The 19,986-nt window shown below is 37.6% G+C and overlaps 1 protein-coding gene across 7 annotated transcripts in view; it reads left to right on the top strand.

Moving 5' to 3' along the window:
* NAA35 (N-alpha-acetyltransferase 35, NatC auxiliary subunit) overlaps nt 1-19,986 on the top strand; it is an 81,875-nt gene that overhangs the window by 28,785 nt on the left and 33,104 nt on the right. For all 7 annotated transcript variants that reach the window (XM_055272077.2, XM_055272082.2, XM_063636290.1 and 4 more), the window contains exons 7-11: nt 5,680-5,746; nt 5,825-5,868; nt 7,400-7,450; nt 8,074-8,157; nt 8,989-9,103. In XM_055272077.2, coding sequence (XP_055128052.1) covers nt 5,680-5,746; nt 5,825-5,868; nt 7,400-7,450; nt 8,074-8,157; nt 8,989-9,103 — 361 coding nt within the window. The remainder of the gene's footprint in view (nt 1-5,679; nt 5,747-5,824; nt 5,869-7,399; nt 7,451-8,073; nt 8,158-8,988; nt 9,104-19,986) is intronic.

Here is a 19,986-nt window from a genome sequence, read left to right as displayed (position 1 = left end):
TCAGCTTGCAAACGTGCTTTATATTCCTCTTGTTAAATCTATCATTTCTTAGCATAATATTGTCCATCTTCTAGGTCGAGCGCGGTGGCTCAAGCCCGTAATCCCAGCACTTTGGGAGGCCGAGGCGGGCGGATCACAAGGTCAGGAGATCAAGACCATCCTGGCTAACACAGTGAAACCCCGTCTCTACTAAAAATACAAAAAATTAGCCAGGTGTGGTGGTGGGCACCTGTAGTCCCAGCTGCTCGGGAGGCTGAGGCAGGAGAATGGCATGAACCTGGGAGGCAGAGCTTGCAGTGAGCCAAGATCGCACCACTGCACTCTAGCCTGGGTGACAGAGTAAGACTCCATCTCAGAAAAAAAAAATATATTGTCCATCTTCTGCACATACCTTAATTCTTCTTTTCAGCCAGATCCTTTTTAAAAGGGGTACCCACAGCCTGGACAACATAGCAAGACCCCATCTACAAAAAATAAAAAATTTAGCCAGGCATGGTGATGTGGTACACCTCCGTAATCCCAGCTACTTGAGGCTGAGGCAGGAAGATCGCTTGAGCCCAGGAGTTTGAGGCTATGGTGAGCTACAGTTGCACTCCACTCCAGTCTGGGCAGTCAAATGACTCTGTCTCTTAAAAAAAAAAGATGTGTTCATACTCAGTGTCTCTGGTTTTCTTCTTTTTCTCTCTGCTCTAGTCAGGCTTTACACCTTTCACTAAAACTACTATGTCACAGTCATCAAAGACTTCAGTGTTAAATTCAGTGGTTAGATTTGATCTTAAACTTGAATTACCAGCAGATTTTGATGTAGTCATCACTCCATCCTCAAAATTCATTCTTTGCATGGCTTTTAAGATGCTTTTCTTCCCTGGTTTGCTACCTCACTGGTGATTCTTGTCTGTTATCTCTTTCTGTAAACCAGAACTATACAATAGAAATATAATGTAAGCCACATGTATAGCTTGATTCAGTGAAAATAATTTTAATGCTATATTTTATTTAACTCAGTATATCTAAAATATTAATGTTTTGGCTGCATAGTATTGTGTGAAGAGTACAGTTTTTGAATACTTATTTCTGGCAATCAAAGGATGCTACAACTACTGGACAAAAGTATAATGAGACACAGGATATGTACCTAGTCTCAAAATATCTTTCCACCAGATACTTATTAATTACAAAGGGAAAAATGGTAGCTTTGTGATGGAGAAACTTGGCAGATAGCACCTTAGTCAAGTGGCCAGAATTACCATTCGTAATTGGACAGATTGACACGTGCCTACTTATACAGTGCTCTAGGAAGAACACATCATTTCTGTGGTATTCCTATCAAAAATGATATAAATTTAATCTTGAAGAAATATCGGGCACACCCATTACTGAGGGATATACTACAAAATGTATACTACAAAATACTATTCAAAATATACTATTTTGAAGTACTGTTTGAAAAGATACTTCCAAATGTCAGATATGAAAGTTAAGGACAGAGGAAATGCTCCAGATTAAAGGAGGTTCTATATTTGGTAATTGTACTGTGGTTATGCAAGAGGAAGATTTTGTTTTTAGGAAATCACGCTGAAGTGTTTAGAAGTAAAGGGACATCATAGTCTGCAACCTAATCTCGAAGGTTTCATTTTGTCACTATCACAAGTGCTAACCTGTTAATACTCACAAACTCTGTCTTCTCTCTTGTTAAGATGAAAGTATTCCTGTTATAATTTAAGCTCAGCTCCTCCACTTGTGTTGCATTACTAGGCTCTCCTTCACTACTCGCTTACTCTTATTGGCATGTAAACATGCTTTACATTCATTTGAAAACACCACAGTTTCCTTGATCCCATGGCTTCTTGTATCTACAATCCCATTTCCCAGCTACTCGCCAGGAAAAATGTCTTTAATGATTTGCTTATTTTACTTTTTCTTTCATTTTATCTTTATTTACTCCAAATGGTCATTCTTTACCACTACTACAGAGAACTGGTCTTTACCCATCTTGCTAAATTCAGTGTTCTCACCCCTCCCTCTCCAACCTGTGAGCATCATTAGACCCAGTTGACACACTGTGAAATAACTTTTTTCTCTTTGTCTTCTTAATACCAGTCTTTTGGATTTCTTTCTGCCTCACTGGTAAGTCTAGTTCCTGTGCTTACGTCTCTAATTACTAGAGTACTCCTGGACTCACTCCCTCCTCCATAACCACTCCCTAGGTTGATTTCCTCTAGTTCTGTGGCATTCAGTATCAACTAACTATACAATGATGAAGTCCAAATTTATACCTCTAGCCTTGAGTGTTTCCCTGACTTCCAGTCTCAAGCAAGTGAAATCTGAAATCTCCACTTGGATGATCAAAGAAATTACAAACTTGATATAACCAAAATTGTACTTCTTTTCTGCCCTTACACCTGCTCCTCCCAAATACTGCCTTATCCCAGGAAATGGTACCATCACCTGCTTAGACCAAAACCCTAAAAATGAGGCTTGATTGTACAGTTTACCTCATATCCACATTTAGTTCATCAGCATATCATGTTAGCTCTACCTTTGAAATATATCCTGATTTCTTTCTTTTTTTTTTTTTTTTTTTTTTTTTTTACCAACTTCTTACTCTCCCCACTGTTGCAATCCCATCCAAGTCGTCATCAGCCCTTGCTTGGACTGTTGGATAGAGTCCAATGTCTGATCTCCCTTGTTTCACCCTGACTTCTGTCCTCAAGTCCACAAATCTTCAAGAGTGATCTTTAATGGTAGCAGTCTGTTTACATGACTCTCTTGCTCTCACTTATCCAATAACTTAAATTCTTATTACTGAGGTTTATATTCCCGGGACTTGTGATGTTCTTCCAGAAAGTTTTCCGAAGACTCTTCTTGGCAAACTTACAGATAAGGTTTATGGATATTTTTGTTTTGTTGTTTTTCCTACACAGTGTTTGTCTGATTGAAGAGGAAGCTGGATGTGGTGGCTCACACCTATAATCCCAGCACTTTGGGAGGCTGAGATGGGTGGATCACTTGAGCTTAGGAGTTTGAGACCAGCCTGGACAACATGGCGAGACCCCATGTCTTCTACTAAAAATACAAAAAAATTTAGCCCGGTGTGGTGGTGCATGCCTGTATTCCCAGCTATCTAGGAGGCTGAAGTGGAAGGATTGCTTGAGCCCAGAGTGGGGTGGAGGTTACAGTGAGCTGAGTTTGCGTCACTGCACTCGAGCCTGGATGACAGTGAGACCCTGTCTCAAAAAAAAAAAAAAAAAAAAAAGCGGAGATTTTACGTTGAAAAAGAAAAACCTAGATTTTTTTCTAAAAAATTAGGAGACCTGACCACACTGGCCCTGTATTCATTCATAGCCACAGCAGGATAAGTAGTGGCTGACTCCTTTTAAATGAAGCATATGTTTTCCAATTTGCCAGTCTCTACCATTCCCTAGTGTATGTTGTAGCCAGCCAGATGTATTTAAGAAGATGACCTGCCTTTTGAGTTCATGACCCCTGCCCTGGAATAAGTCATTCGTTGAACACATATTTATTGAATAGAAGTCTGTTTAGCACTATTCTAAGTCCTGGAGGTAAAGTGGTAAATAAAGCCGTGATCTTGTGGATTATACCTTTCTTGGGACAGATAGTCAGTGTATATGTAATTAAATACATACATAATGTCAGGTGGTGATGAAGTGCCATGAAGAAAAGTAAAGCAGGCTAAGGGGATATAAAATGGTGGATGGTGCTGTCTTAGAATGCACGGGGAAAACCTCTATTTGAGGAACTGACATTAGAACAGAGGCTGGAATATAAGGGATGAAGCCTTGTAAATATTTTGAAGAAAATCATTTTGGTGTGGGAGCCGTGAGAGGAGAATGTGTTTGGTGTGTTTGAATGACAAGAAAGACCTGTCAGACTGCAGTGCAGTGAATGTGAAGTGGTAGGAAAAGGTTGGCGAGGGTGACTGGGCCATGTGATGTAGGGCCATAGAGGCCATGGTGGGCTTTGGGATTTTGCTATGAGGTAGAAAACTATTGAAAGGTTTTGCATAGGAAATGACATGATCTGACTTACTTTCAAACAATCCTTCTGCCTTCTGGTGGTGTATGAATTATAGCAGGGACTAGTGTGGTAGGTGGGGGAGTTGTCTGGAGGTAGTTACGAGAGTGAGCAATAGTGGTGACTTAAACTAGAGAGAGCTGTGAAAGGGTGAGAAGTAGTTAGACTAGATTCTGAAGGTAGAGCCTACATTGTTTTCTGGTGGATTTGATACAGGATGTAGAAAAACGAGAGGAGTAGAGGCCAGGTTTTTAGCCTGAGCAACTCTAGATAGATAGTGCAATTTAGTGGTATGGTAAACGCCAGGAAAGTAGGCATCAAGCTCCTTTTTGGAGACATAAAATTTGAGAATCCTGTTTGATGTCCAAGTAGAGACAGACTATAAAAGAGGATAAGCTTATATAGCTCTGTAATAAAATGAGTGTTTTTTTCTTTTTAACAACTTGATCATGTAAGTCATAAAATACACCTGAGTTCTTTGAGACCAAGGACATTGGGTTTATTTTCTTACTGTCTGTGGGATATAGTACCTCACTTGAATTTGATGCTGTGTTTTTTTTTTTTTTTTTTAAGAATCCAGAAATTGTGCTGTAGCTCCATCCCCTTTTGAAACTGTTAATCTGTTATTTTAGGATTCTATCTACATTTTTTTTTTGAGGCGGAGTCTTGCTTTGTCGCCCAGGCTGGATTGCAGTGGCTCGATCTCTGCTCACTGCAGCCTCCAATTCCTGGGTTCAAGTGATTCTCCTGCCTCAGCCTCCCAAATAGCTGGGATTACAGGTATATGCCACCATGCCTGGCTAATTTTTTTTGTATTTTTAGTAAAGACGGGGTTTCACTATGTTGGCCAGGCTGGTCTTGAACTGACCTCAGGTAATCCGCCCGCCTCAGCCTCCCAAAGTGCTGGGATTATAGGCACAAGCCACCACCCCCAGCCCTAGCTATGTTTTTATAGGAATTGTAGTAGGCAGAAACACTCTTTTAATGGGGCTTATGACTTGTTAATCAAATCAGCCAGATGACAGTAAATGTATTTTCTTCAAAGGAAGTCCAGCAAATCACTTAATTTGTTAATGACTCAGCAATGAAATCATTTAAAAAATGATTTGGGGAATGGGGGTCCTATGTCTGAATGTCTCAGTTTTTTTCCTTCCAATGGACTATAGTGGAACATGGTTTTACTCTCACTTTGAATAATTCTGTTTGAGAAATCTTAACTGTGCAAGCAGTCACTTAATAATTGTTTAAGTAGTCTTATCTAAATCTTGCAGCACAGTCATTAAACAGTAATTATTATATAGTTACTGTTCACCTGTGAATGTGAGACTACTTTGTGAGAATTATTACTGTGCGATATTTTCGTAAGCATTGCCCTTATATGGCAAGTGAACGTATTAAATTGCCTAAGGACAAGCAATTGAAAGTAAGGACAGAGACAACATTTGAATATGGTGTTTTAAGTGTATCCCTTCAGGAAAAGCTTGGGTGTATCCTAGCAATATTTAGACAAGCAGGATGACCTCCCATTTCTGTTTGTTTATTAAATAGTGATTTTGTAAGAGAAATATAAAGAAAAGTTTTATATTTTGCCGCTATTTAAGGTTTTTTGCTATTCATAAGCCTGATTATTTCCTTTTTGTATAGGAAGATTTTCAGTCAATGACTTATGGATTTAAAATGGCTAACAGTGTGACAGATCTTCGAGTTACAGGTAAAATTATTTTTAAAGATAATTCACAAGTTTTACATTTTCATGTTTCCTTTTAAAACTTATTGTTTCTTTTTCTAGGCATGCTAAAAGATGTGGAGGATGACATGCAAAGAAGAGTAAAGGTATATATGTTTTCTCTTTGGTGTGGGGTTTTGGTACACCTCTAAATGTCAGTTTAACTTTACCTAATTACAAATGTGTAGAACCACCTTTCTCCTGTATGTGCTTTGTATTTTTTTTGTAATGAATTTGAACACTGCTAGAGGAGTTTCTGATAAATTAATGTTATTTTCCAATTTTAGTATATGTGCTGCCGAAGCGAGCACAAATTAATGTCATTTTCAACTACAGCCATCCCTCAGTATTCTCAGGGTATTGGTTCCAGGATGCCTGTGGATACCAAAACTCAAGGATGCTCAAGTCTCTTATATAAAATGGTGTGATATTTGCATATAACCTGTTCACATCCTTCTGTATATTTTAAATCATCACTAGATTACTTACAATATTTAATATGATGTAAATGCTATGTAAATAGTTGTACTGTACTTTTAAAATTTGAATTTTTTAATGTTATTTAAAAATTTTTTTCTGAATACTTTCAATCAGTGGTTGGTTGAATCCAACCCATGGATACAGAGAGATGAGTATATTAAAATTTAACCCACTCGATTCTTTCAACTTTTTGCCAGTGTTTTAGATTTTTACTATGGTATTTTAAAAATAGTATTTTTCTCCCACTACTGTTTTGAGTTCCTCAAAGGTAAGGACTATCTTGTTCACCTTTGTATCTTTAATAGCTGGTACAGTGTCTGGAACACAGTAGGTGAGCTCAGTAAATGGTGATATCCCAAGTCTGGTGAAAACCTTCTAGATGACCTTGATGATTTGCTGCTTTTCATAGAGATGGGGGAAAAGTTATATTTCTACATTTTTTTTAACACTAGTATAACAGTATGGTTGTCAAACTTCATATTCTCTTTTTTTGATTTTTACAATTCAGTGAATTGGGCAGTTAGACACACAGTGCTCCACTTTTAGATGAGGAAAATACAGATCAAAGGAGTTAAATAACCTGTGTCTTAGCTTTACTAAAGGGCATGTAAATGGCAGCTTTAGGGCTAGAACCCACATCATCTAGTAGATCTTCCTGTAGTACCACCCTGGTATTTGGTCAAATAAAATTGTCCCCTATAACATTTGTATTAAGATATTTTGTATTTTAGTGTAAAACGGATCGGTACTGACCATTGAACTTTATTTTTTCATGATGTGATTTTTGTGAAGGTTACAGTTTTTTTCTAACAGGGTTAGTTTTGAGAGCATCAGAATTTCAATTAATAGCTAGCTCCTTTTAAAGGAAAATGTACCACGTGCCGTATACTTCCTGCTTAAATGTTGTTTCATTGTTTTGATTTTGCTGTTTGAATACTTAATTCTTTTGCATGATCTTTATAATTTATGTCAAAATGACCTTTCTGTGTATAGGATTAATAGGAGGAACGTAAATACTAGACACAGCTTTTTTTCCCCAACTATTTTTCCCAAAAACAGATTCTTGTGTATACTTAAAAAATTAGCGTTTTTCCTTATAGATTTGTAATGTAATACTTTTTCAGGTTTGTGTTTAATTCACCTTTTTTAAAATTTTAGAGTACTCGAAGTCGACAAGGAGAAGAAAGAGATCCAGAAGTTGAACTAGAAGTAATTGAACTTATTTTCTGGTAGATAATATCAGAGAAGTCTACCTGTTAATGTTGTAGTTTTATGAACTGCGTTATAATTTATGGAAGCCCTTTTTAAGGTATTTCTTTAAAAATTGGACATTGCAAGGGATTTTATTTCCCTTGTGTTTATTTTGATAGAATGATAATACAGCTCTTTCAAATAGATGATTTCAAAACTCTTCAGTATTCCTGTGAGGTAGGAAGAAAAATGATCTTTCACAGATGATGCACCAAAGCTCCACAGTATCAAAAGTTGCTGAACCTTTGTTGAGATTCTAAATTTTCTGACTGCTTAAAGCACATTTTAATCAGTCCTTTTTAAAATGCAGATAACATCAGTTTTTTGAGGTAATAGTGTAAATTTTGACTTAGGACAAGGTCAGTCCTGTTGATGTAGAAACTTCACATTCTGATTTCAAAAGGATAGGCTTTGTTTTGTTTTCTGCAGCTCATTTTTCAGGCTTTTAAAAGCCTGTAAGTGAAGGTGTCTGTAATGTAGTAAGTTATTAACATTGAGATTTAGGAGTTAATATATTTTAAATGAAATTCCTTTCACGGGCTTTGCGTCTTTTAACTTTTAGTCCTTTCTTGTTTTTTTAGCATCAACAATGTTTAGCAGTATTCAGCAGAGTGAAATTTACTCGTGTGTTACTGACAGTGCTTATAGCCTTTACTAAGAAAGAGGTAAGGGCATTCAATATAATATGTCTATCTGTTTTAGTGATTTTGGCTGGAATTCCTGAGTGAAGCAGTTCTGAAACTTTTCCCTTGAAGTGCTCCTGATCCCAGATATACGGAACTCAGCATTTGGTGTATTTATACCAGAGTAACACTGATGACTTTCTCAAGAAGTCACATGAATTTTATTTTATTTTGTTTTACTTATTTGTAAATAATACATTAGAAGCTGAAATTGCTTGTAGGTTGTTATATTTTGTGAATTGAAAAGGAGGAAGTAAAAATTTTAGGTAGGCCTATTCTTACCTTCAGTTACATAATTAACTATTGGATTTGTATAGAACCAAAAGCAAGCCCTAATTGGTGAATATTTTTTCCTTTTTGTATTTTTGCACTAATTCAAGTCGATTACAGATTAATCTGTGAATAATTTATAAGTGGTGAATAGGGATCCAATTTTTACCATTAATTTAACTTCTGTAATTCTATTTCTTCCCTTTTTCTTTCCTACCTTGATGAATGACATAGTAGAATTGTTGAAAATTTTTTCATTTTCTAATTGATTGCTTCTTTGGTTTTTATTGTGAAAAAAATAATAAAGTAAACCAAAAATATTTTCTGTTATTTTAATTGATCCTACAAGTTACAGATGTGAGTAAAAAAAACATTTTCTATCCTAACAGGATCTGGACATCCTGTATTAAGTGCATAGTTTATGAAAACCAATGTCATTACAGCAAGCATTTAATTTCATTATTGTTTATAGGATTTTCCTATTTAATGTATATCTTTCAGTGAAAGAATATGTAAGAATGTTTTTGGTGATTTATTTGCTAGACCAGTGCTGTTGCAGAAGCTCAAAAATTGATGGTTCAAGCAGCAGATCTTCTTTCTGCCATTCATAATTCATTGCATCATGGCATCCAGGCCCAGAATGATACTACAAAAGGAGGTAATTGTTCAGTTTGCTCCTACTCTTTCTTTTTTTCGTTTCTATCCAAAATATTTAGTGCTTAGCTTGTACTAAAGTTTTTTTCAAGTCAGTCTTGTACCTTGGAATGTTTTACTCCAGAGACTTACAGTGTTTAGGCTCTTCTCTATAGATATATACTAGACTAAAAAACAATACTGTAGAACTTGGCCGTTTCCTGTATATTACTATTTAGACTTGGAATATGTATCCTGTCTTATGTCCATGCTGTGATGTTACAGTCTGGCAGGTTCTTCTTGCTGCCCAGAAAAGCCAGCGCAATGAGAACAGCAGAGAAAGAGTTTAATTATCATGAGTCAGCCAAGTGGAGGGATGAGAGCTGTTTCTCAAATATTCCTCCCCGAGAATTCAGGGACTAGAGTTTTTGAAGAATAGTTTGGCGGGCAGTGGGTGAGCAAGGAGAGGAGATTTGTTTCAGGAAGGGACAGTTACCATCTTTGTTTTAAACTGTAAACTAAACTTCTCCCATAGTTGCTTGGCCTACACCAGGAATAAGCAAAAACAGCTTGTGAGGTTAGAAGCAAGATGGAGTCAGCTATGTCAGGTTTCTCTCATAATTTTTACAAAGGCCATTTCAATAACAGTGAATCACCTTTTTAATCAACTCTCCTCTTTTTTGTCTGAGAGATCATCACTTCGATTACACATGTTAGAAATGCTTGTTCCCCAGTGCTGTAAAGAAATAGCACTTGAACATAAATTTAATTTCCTCAGCAAGGCCATTTTTACTTTCTGCAGAAAGGGTACACTCGCCAGCAGTTTTGCCACGAGAGTACACTAAGCAAAGGAGACAGGGTCATTTATAACCTGACGTGTCCACCCTACTGCTGTGTCCGGTTTCCATTGGCTGGAACAGGACCTTACATTCTGTATTTGTCCCAGTTGGCTAGCAACTTAGAACTTTTTAAAAGAGGCAAAGGCAGAGGAGAACAAAGGAAGGAGGAAGTAACTTGTGGAATGCTGAGAAAAGTAAAAACTCCTTCAAATAAGGAAGAAGAACAGGCTATGACCTAATGCTTGCTTGGACCAGTATAAGCATGCCAGGGCAAATATTTAGGCTAAATTCTGGGAGCTAAGAACATAAAGTACATTGATTTATTACGGCTAGCAGATACTTAAGAATGTTAGCACAGGTTTTTGAATAAATTTTGCTTCTAAGAGAAGTTACTATTTATTCCTAATTAGATGGGGAAGAAAGTCTTTGAGGAGGAACCTCTACTTTTTACACACAGTCTACTCTGAGCACCAGGCAGGCCTTAGATATTCTTCCTGTTTTGGAAAAAATTTCAGTCTGTATTTTTCCTGTGCTCTCACACCACCACAACAGTCATCAGTACAGAAGACTTGAGTGATAACTGTGTAGGTTTTTCCATACACACCAGCTGGGTGCCCTCTAATTAAACTCCCATTGAAGGAGTGTTTGTGGTAGTGTGGAAAACACAAACTCCAACCTCTACTATCTACCCGGAGGTAATGCCAGATCCCACAGGTTGACGGCTCAGTCCCCAAGACTGCTCTTCCTCCCCAAACACCAGTTCCAAGTCTGGGTTTCCAGAACTTCTGACCCACTGGCTTTAAGTTGGGATTCCCACGACTCTCTTCTTGGTTTCAGCTAATTTGCTGGAGCGACTCACAGAACTCTGGGAAACACTGTGTTTACTGGTTTATTGTGGAGGCTATAGGATGTGAAGGATACAGATGAAGAAATGCATAGGGTGAAGTATGGGTAAGGGTCTCGGAGCTTCCATGCCTTCCCTGGGTGTACTATCTCCTAGGAACCTCCACATGTTCAGATATCTGGAAGCTCTCTGAACTGTGTCCTCTTGAATTTTTGCAGAGGTTTCCTTACATAGGCATGATTGATTAGACCTTTGGCCATTGGTGATCAACTGGACCTTCAGCCTCTGTCCTATCCCAGGAAGTTGTGGGGTGGGGCTGAAAGTCCCAACCTTGTAATCATGCCTTTTTGGTTATCTGCCCTACCCTGAAACTATCAGTCATTCACATATCAAAAGACAGCACTTGGAGAGTCTAAGGATTTTAGGAGTTAGGTTAGAAAACAAGAAGGAAGACCAAATATATATTTCATAATGTCACACCCTCTGTATTCTCACTGCATTCATACAGGCCTCTGTTACATTTTTTTTAGCACATTGTATTTTAGTTTTTTACCCATTTGTCTTTCCATGAGATTTTGAGCACTTTTAGGCCAGGCACTCTCTTCTTACTTGTGTATTGCCATGCTTGGCATGTTGTTGGCACTCAGATTTTATTTATGAAGTATGCCTTAAAAAGAATAGTGTACCTCTGTTGTAAAGTTTACAATGGATTAACATTGTAGATAATGTGTAACAATTTTGATTGTCCTTAAAGCTCATTAAAATGAGATGATATTTATATCCTTTTTTCCCCTCTCAACGACTTGGCCATTCCAGTAGAGATGAAGAGAAATTTATATGCTTCAAATTAGTGTTACCCAATTGTCAGTCTTGTAACCAGAAAGGCAAGTTTTTACTGATTGACACCTCATTCCTTTTCCACACCTACCCTCCATTTAGAGACAGGCATTGTGTTCCCCTTCCCATACATTTTTCTTTCCGTAAGGTAATACAGCAACCCAGAAGGTAATTTGGGTTAGGAAATCAGTATTGTCATAATTTTTATGTTTCTACTAGTTGTGCTGATTTTGTATGTATTTATCATCATTTTCACTTTTTCCAAAAGAGGGAATGTGTTTATAGGATGAGTGACTAGGTGGCATTCTGTACCATAGGACATAAGGAGGTGGTTATGCATAGCAACGTAGTAGTACATGTTTACAGAGAGGGATAAAATGTCCACAACTCTAAAATGCTTTGAAATCTACAGCAATAATACTTTTATGAAAACCACTATATAAGAAATACTTCAAAGTATCAACAAGATGATGCAAAGCAAGAATCTTCCAGATGATTGGAATCTGGATGTTTCCTTTTGCCATGTCTGACTACTCCTGGGCTATTCTGCTCTGTATCTGTAATCAAACTCTGAGATGATAATTTGCATGGGATCATTAGTAGTTACAGCTTGTGACTTTCCTATATTTCAGACCAGTGTTAAAAATAGCTTGTGCATATGATCTCCTCTATTACTCTGGTTTTATAGTGTGCTGACAGGCTTCAGGAAAATTGTTTACGTAAAATTGGCTTGAATAAACCTTTTAAAAATGTAATCTTACGACTAAGCAAGTGAAATTTTAAATTTAACAAGTACTCACCCTGTGCTTGTATGTGTAATACCTTGTAGCTGGCATAGTTTAACTTTCTAATTATCCCTTAATCATAAGCCATACAATTCTATAATAAAAAAGTTAATGCCTTCTTAATGTCTATTCTAGTAGAAGAATGATGAGAAAATAATAGTATAGGTTAGTTTTGGTCTCTACTCATTTTGCCTTCTGATTATATTACAACTCCAACTGGTGACAAGATGGATGTGTAAATCTTGAAATCACTGAGCATTCATTTTAGCTTCTCATTGAAAGGTAGATATTCAGTATGAATTGTAAACTGGCATTAAGGGAGAAAGTAGGAATAATCAAACTTGACCTGAGAATTACTTGCTGGTGCATTTACTCAATGCATAGTAATATCTTCATGAAGATGCAGAATGCAAAAGCGGTTTTGGAGGTGGATAAGGAGGGCAGCTTACTGATAATGGGATTTTTTGATGTGGTTACATGGAGCACTGCACTAGTAAAGTAAGTATTTGGCCCTGGAAAATGGATAGAAAAACAGATTTTGGAGTCATTTTTCAGTGCTTGTTGAGGGAGTAGATGTGTTTACTTGGGACTTACTGGATTCAAAGATGTGACCTTGGGTTATATTGTTGAAGGAAGAAAGGAGCAAAAAAATCCAGTGAAACGGATGTTTTTCTTTGTTTTTGCTTATGCTGTCTTGAATTTTGCAGTTCTTTTTTATATGTCTGTGGAAGTTTAGCTCATCCTTTAAAATGATGTTCACATCACCTCCTCCAGTGAGACTTTCCTGGTTCTATTTGTCAAAATATGTTTCTTTTTCCATGTTCACTCATAGTTACCTGTGAATTGGGTCTGGTTTACCCTTCAGATTATGAGCTTCTTTAACAGTTGCCAATGGAAATAATATATTTAAATTTATGTTGCCTGAAATTAATAGATACTCTTGAGGAGTGTATTTTCAAATCTTAACACACAGTTTCAAGAGGACTTGTCATCTTTTAAAAATAAATTAAAAGATAACTGAATAAACTTGGTGGGTTGAACACATGTATTTGCTTCCTGAAATCCCGAAGAAGCAATGAAGAAGTGATTTTTTTCTTTCAAGGCATAATTGATAAGACATAAGACAGGGAAAGGACAAAATAGCAACAAAATTATTTTAGAAGCTGGAAAACAGAAGGACATTGACTTACCTATCTCCAAATAACTGTGTTTTTAGCCACTGATAGAGGAAGTCAAAGGCAGCCCAATTTATACTGTGGATCTCCTGAAGGCTGCATTATTGGTTTGCCAGATACTTCTGGAAATGGATATGAGAAATTTAGCTGAAAACATGAGAACTGGTTGATAATCTGTTCAGAAGCAGAAATTTCTTCCCCCTTTTTGCTGAGTGACATTCCTGAACCTCACAATACTAAAAGTTTATTCTCTGGAGGAAGGGGACAGAGGGATTCTGTACTTGAGGGTATATGAGGCCCAGTTGAAGGGTACACATTATGAGAAAATTAAGTAGTTATTATTGTGACCTACTTTCTTTCCCCATCTGCTCCTCTCCTCGCTCCACACAGCTTTCATAACAGTGTAGCCAGGCACATGCTCTCCACTTAAGAGTTTAGAAGATTCTTCTTAGGGAAATCTGACAAGTCCAAGAGGTGGGGAAAAACAACAGCAAAATCTAAATATGCTAATTTCAGCAATTCTCCTGATAAAATGGCTTCGTTGAAAGCTCGACCTGTATTCACAGTGCTCTTAATGGTTTTTTTTGGTGTGTGCTCTAGTTTCAAATCTGAGTATATAGTTAAGGGTAGAAATCTCTAGCCTGAAAGAAAGAATAAAACAGGCAAGCAAACAAAGTACCTTAAGAGAAATGAGAAAAATCAATACATATGTAAAACAAAAATAGGATGCTATATGAAAGGAAAAAAGGGGAATATGTTCTTTGAGATTGAAAATAGAAGAGCACGGTGGGTGAGGGTCAAGGGGAGGGATAGCATTCAGAGAGATACCTAATGTAGATGATGGGGATGGCTCAGCAAACCACTATGGCACATGTATACCTATGTAACAAACCTGCATGTTGTGCACATGTATCCCAGAACTTAAAATGGAAGAGCAGAAATGACAAAAATAAGTAGGAAGTTTAGAACACAAAGTTGCAGAAATCTTAGAGCCAAAAATGAAAAGGTGAAAAATAGGAAAGATAAAGATTATACTAGGCTTAGTCAAGAAAAGTCTACTATCTAATAAAGGTAAGTAAAGAAAACATAAAGGATAAACTAATAAAAGTTGTTCCAGAAATATAGATCAGAAAATAGAAGCAAAAAAAAAAAAAAAAATCACTGGATGTGGTAGCCCATGCCTGTAATCCCAGTGCGCTTTGGGAAGCCAAGGCAGGAAGATTGCATGAGGCCAGGAATTCGAAACCAGCCTGTACAACATAGCAAGACCCCATCTCTACAAAAAGTTTAAAAATTAGCCAGGTGTGGTGGCACGTGCCTTGTAGTCCTAGCTACTTGGGAGACTGAAGTGGGAGGATTGCCTGAGCCCAGGAGGTTGAGGCTACAGTGAGCTATGATTGTACCACTGCACTCCAGCCTGGACGACAGTGAGAGACCCTGTCTTTTTAAAACAAACGAACATGTAAGAAAATTTCCTAGAGACAGATGATATGAATGCTCAGATTGAAAGGGCCAATAAAGAGCCACCCACCACAACCAGAATGAAAATTGACTTGTATTGAGGTGGCATATCATTATGAAACTTTAGAAAAGTGGCAACAAATAGAAGATCCTAAGAGAAAAGAGGCAAAATCAAGTTACATACACAGAATCAAGACAGAGTGTCACGTGTGCAGCAGTAGTGGAAATTAGAAGTCAATGAAGCGAAAACAAAGATCATATTTCCTAATGCAAAACTTACTCAAAGCTATAGCAGTGAAGACAGTGTGGTTCTGGATAGATACAGATCAGTGGAATAGAATAGAATTGAGAGCCCAGAAATGAACACTCATGTTCTCAGTTGCTATTTGACAAGACAATTCAATGAGGAAAGAAAAGTGTTTTCATCAAAGATGCTAAGACAACTGGATATCCATATGCTGGAGAATAAAGTTGGATACTCCCCATCACCCCTGCTGGTCTTATGCAAAAGTCAACTTTTGCAACTGAATGGATCAGTGACTTAAATGTAAGAACTAAAGCTATAGAACTCTTAAAACATAGGCATTAATCTTACACCCAGATTAAAAAAGCAAACTTGCACGAAAAAATGGGCAAGAGATTTGAACAGACATTTCTCTAAATAAGATTTGCAAATGGACAAAAAGTACATGAAAAGATGTGCAACAACATTAGTCTTCAGGGAAATGCAAATCAAAATGAAAAGTTACTGTGGCCCACCCACTTGATTGCTTTAATAAAAAAGATAATAAACAGTGTTGGCAAGGATGTGGAGAAACTGGAGCCCTAATACAGTACTGATTGGAATGTAAAATGATACAGCTCTCTTGGAGATAGTCTGGTAGTGTCTCAAATGTTAAACATAGAATTATCCAAGGGAAATGAAAACATCCAGACAAAAAGTTATACACTAATGCTCATAGCAGCATTATTCATAATAGCCAAAAGGGAAAAATAGCTCAAATGTCCATCAATGGATGAATGGATGCATAAAATGGTATATCCATGTAGTGGTGTATTATTTGTCAACAAAAAGAAATGAAGTACCGAAGGACCTTTAAAACACTGTGTTAAATGGAAGAATCCAATCAGAAAAGACCACGTATTGTATGATTTCCATTTATATAAAATGTCCAAAGTTGGCAAATCCATAGAGACGAAGTAGATTAGTGGTTTCCTAGGTTTGGGGGAAGAATTATGGGCAGGTAAGAGAGTGATTGCTAATGGGTATAGAGTTTCTTCGTGGAGTGATGAAAATGTTCTAAATTTGATTGTGATAGCTTCACAACTCTGTTAATGTATAAAAAACCATTGAATTGTATAAATAGGTGAGTTATGTGGTATGTTAATTATATCTCATTAGAATTGTGAGTAAAAAAAATCACTAGAGAAATGATTTCAGACTTTGGGGGAAAATGGTTTTTAATGTTGAATTCTAGACACGAACTATCGTTTAATTTTGAGGAAAGATAATTTCAGGCCCTTAAAGTCTCAGAATTTATCTCACAAAAGTTTTGGAAGATGTGCTCCATTAAAACATGGGAATAAATCAAGAAAGGGAAGCATGAGGTTTAGGGAAAATGAGAATCCATCATAAGAAAATAATGAAGGAAATCCCCAGGATGGTGGTGAAGGGAGAAAAACACAAGATAATAGCTGAGCACCATGTATGGACAAGTCCAGATTGGAGGAAATCCCCCAAGGCTCTAGGGAAAATGTCTTGAAGATACAAGACCACTGTTGCGTTTGATGTATTCAGAAGAGATTGAGAGAACTGACAGATGGTTTGGGGTTGAATTAAGCCTTATGAGACAATTATTAAACTTCAGAATGCAAATGAAAAATTAAAATTTTTCACATCTGGGGCAATGGATAACTTAAATCATAGTGGTGCTAATGCTGACTTATTTACTTGATCATAGTGGTGCAAATGCTGAATATTGATTATAACCAAAATTACGATCTAACGATATTGTAGGTGAGGGGACAGAAGTGTGTGCAGGCATGTAATTTGTATGTGGTTACAGTGCTACTTGTTTTTTGTTTTACACATTATCTCTGACTTCCTCCTTTTCAGGTCTCTGACATCTTCTAGAGATGGAGGTGGAAGTCAGAGATAATGTAAAACTGAAAAGAAACGGAGTACTCTAAGCTTGTTTTTTGGCAATATGTAGATCAGAGGTGTCCAGTCTTTTTTTTTTTTTTTTTCGAGACGGAGTTTCACTATTGTTGCCCAGGCTGGAGTGCAATGGCGTGATCTCGGGTCAGTGCAACCTCTGCCTCCTGGGTTCAAGTGATTCTCCTGCCTCAGCCTCCTGAGTAGCTGGAATTACAGGCACCTGTCACCATGCCTGGCTAACTTTTTGTATTCTTTTTTTAGAGGAGTTGGAGTTTCACCATATTGGCCAGGCTGGTCTCAAACTCCTGACCTCAAGTGATCTGCCTGCCTTGGCCTTCCAAAGTGCTGGGATTACAGGCATGAGCCACTGCGCCTGGCCGGGGTGTCCAATCTTTTGGCTTCCCAGGGCCACTCTGGAAGAAGAATTGGTCTTGCATCACACGTAAAATATGCTAATGAGAGCTGATGAGCCAAAAAAAGAATCACCAAAACAAATCTCATAATGTTTTAATAAAGTTTACAAACTGGTGTTGTACTGCATTCAAAGGTGTTCTGGGCTGCAAGTTGGACAAGCTTGAGGTAGATAATACCAAAAAAGAAATACAAGAGATAACTAAGAGGAAATCGAAGAGATTGCCTCTAGGGAGAGAGGCATGTTGGGTGGAGAACGTGGTTAGAGGATTGATTGTTGGTTTTAATAAAAGCCTGTTCAACTGATTCTTGAGCCACATGCATGTGTGACTGAAAAAAGTTAAAATTTTTGTGTGTATTAAAAATAGATTAAAATATATAGAATATGATGGTACATTACCTGTGATGTGGCTCCTTTAACTTCCTGAGGACTGACCTTGGTGCTGAAGACAAAACTATGCTATTACAACCCAGTCGGCTTAACTTGCCCACCGTGGCAGTGTATTGTGCAACAAAGGTGGAGCTGACTTCATTTTAAAATCACAAGCCATTAGAGAGTACTAAACCATGATGTGCTAGTGCCAGGAGCTTGAGATGTTTATTCTTTTAGTTCAGAATTTTTTCTGTTTTTAAAAGAGTGCATACATACCCACACGTGTGCTTGTGTGTGTCTAATCTAGAGATTTCTAGTTTGGGGATGGTACTTTGAAGATGGCTCTGATGTTTCTACTCTCTAAAACCAGCCAAAATCTATAAGGAATATGGGAAATAGAATCTTTCCAGTGTCTTAAAAAATAGGTAACACTTATAACCAGATTCAAAATAGAATGGGACCCAGGAGAGGGAGAACATTGAGAATGGATAGATTTTCTTGGTGTAAACATAAGTAGACCCGCAAAGGACAATGTTCTCACAAGAAGTTGACATAACTTGAAGGGACAAGGGATTCTCCTTAACTCCATAACTAGGGAATCTCCATAACTAGGGATTCTCTTGGAATAATCACAGGTGTGGACTACACAGCTGACTGTGTTAAACTATGTGAATAATACCTTGGAAAGGCAAAGGAGGTAGGGCTCTGCCAGAAAACATGCACATGTACTGTCTTGGTTTCTGCTGCAAGATAGAGGAGATGCTGTTGATGTTTTAGTAGTCTGGTTAACTGGTAATCTTTGTGTCAGTAAAAGAAACACGTGCACACGGGCACATCACATGTGGCTTAAGGAAAGTCAATCAGGCCTCCAGCTAGTCTAGAGTGCTATTCTAACACCTCACTCAAAAAACTGGTTCAAGAAGCACTCCTTCAGTGATATCATAATCAAAAGAGAAACTGCACAGTGTTTATACACAAATATTCCAAGAAAAAAAGCAGATGAAAGACACTGCTCAGAAACACTTTTGTACAAAAATTGAAAGAATATATTTAAAAATGGCCTCTATAGAACAAGAGCAGAAAGCAAAAATATTAAGACTAAAGGAAGAAGTAACGAATAATAGAAAGGGAGTAAAAGTGACCAGGCAGAGTTCAGGAAAGCAGTAGAAGGGAAAAATCCTGAGAGATCTCATTGAAAATAGCAAAAGCATTCCAGACATTGCTGAAAAGCCGTAAAGGACATGGAGGGCCGGGCATGGTGGCTCATACCTGTAATCCCAGCACTTTGGGAGGCCGAGGCAGGCAGATCACCTGAGGTCGGGAGTTCGAGACCAGTCTGACCAACATGGGGAAATCCCCGTCTCTACTAAAAATACAAAATTAGCTGTGGTGGTGCATGCCTGTAGTCCCAGCTACTCAGGAAGCTGAGTCAGGAGAATCGCTTGAACCTGGGAGGCAGAGGTTGCAGTGAGCCGAGATCGCGCCATTGCACTCAAGTCTAGGCAAGAAGAATGAAACTCTGTCTTGGAAAAAAAAAAAGGACGTGGAGGTCAGGATTGAGGAAAAAACTAAGTGAAGCAGAAGTGAGCAAAGGAGATTTGAAGTATGATGAGAAAGTAATGGCAAAACAAGACTCAGTATACATATAATTGGTGTCTCTTAAGATGTGAACCATATAATGGAACAGAAAAAAATATTAGACATTTCTAGGAGAAACTGGAATTAAATCTGTGAGTGTCCATTGAAAGAGTATAATGTGTTCCAGGATAAATTGATAAAGAATTATTAATGGTAAAATAAAGCCTAGTAAATTAAGATCTAAAGCAACTGTTATATTGGCTTTATGGTTCTTCACATCAACATCATCACAGAAAGTAGCGTAACAATATCTTCAAAGTCCTCAAGTAAAGAACTGTGACCTGCTGGGCGTGGTGGCTCACGCCTGTAATCCCAGCACTTTGGGAGGCCAAGGCGGGCGGATCAGGAGGTCAGGAGTTTGAGACCAGCCTGACCAACATGGTGAAT

Source organism: Symphalangus syndactylus, chromosome 3, assembly GCF_028878055.3.
Source record: "Symphalangus syndactylus isolate Jambi chromosome 3, NHGRI_mSymSyn1-v2.1_pri, whole genome shotgun sequence".
NCBI classification, from domain to species: Eukaryota; Metazoa; Chordata; class Mammalia; order Primates; family Hylobatidae; genus Symphalangus; species Symphalangus syndactylus.
This window is presented reverse-complemented; position numbering and strand designations above follow the sequence as displayed.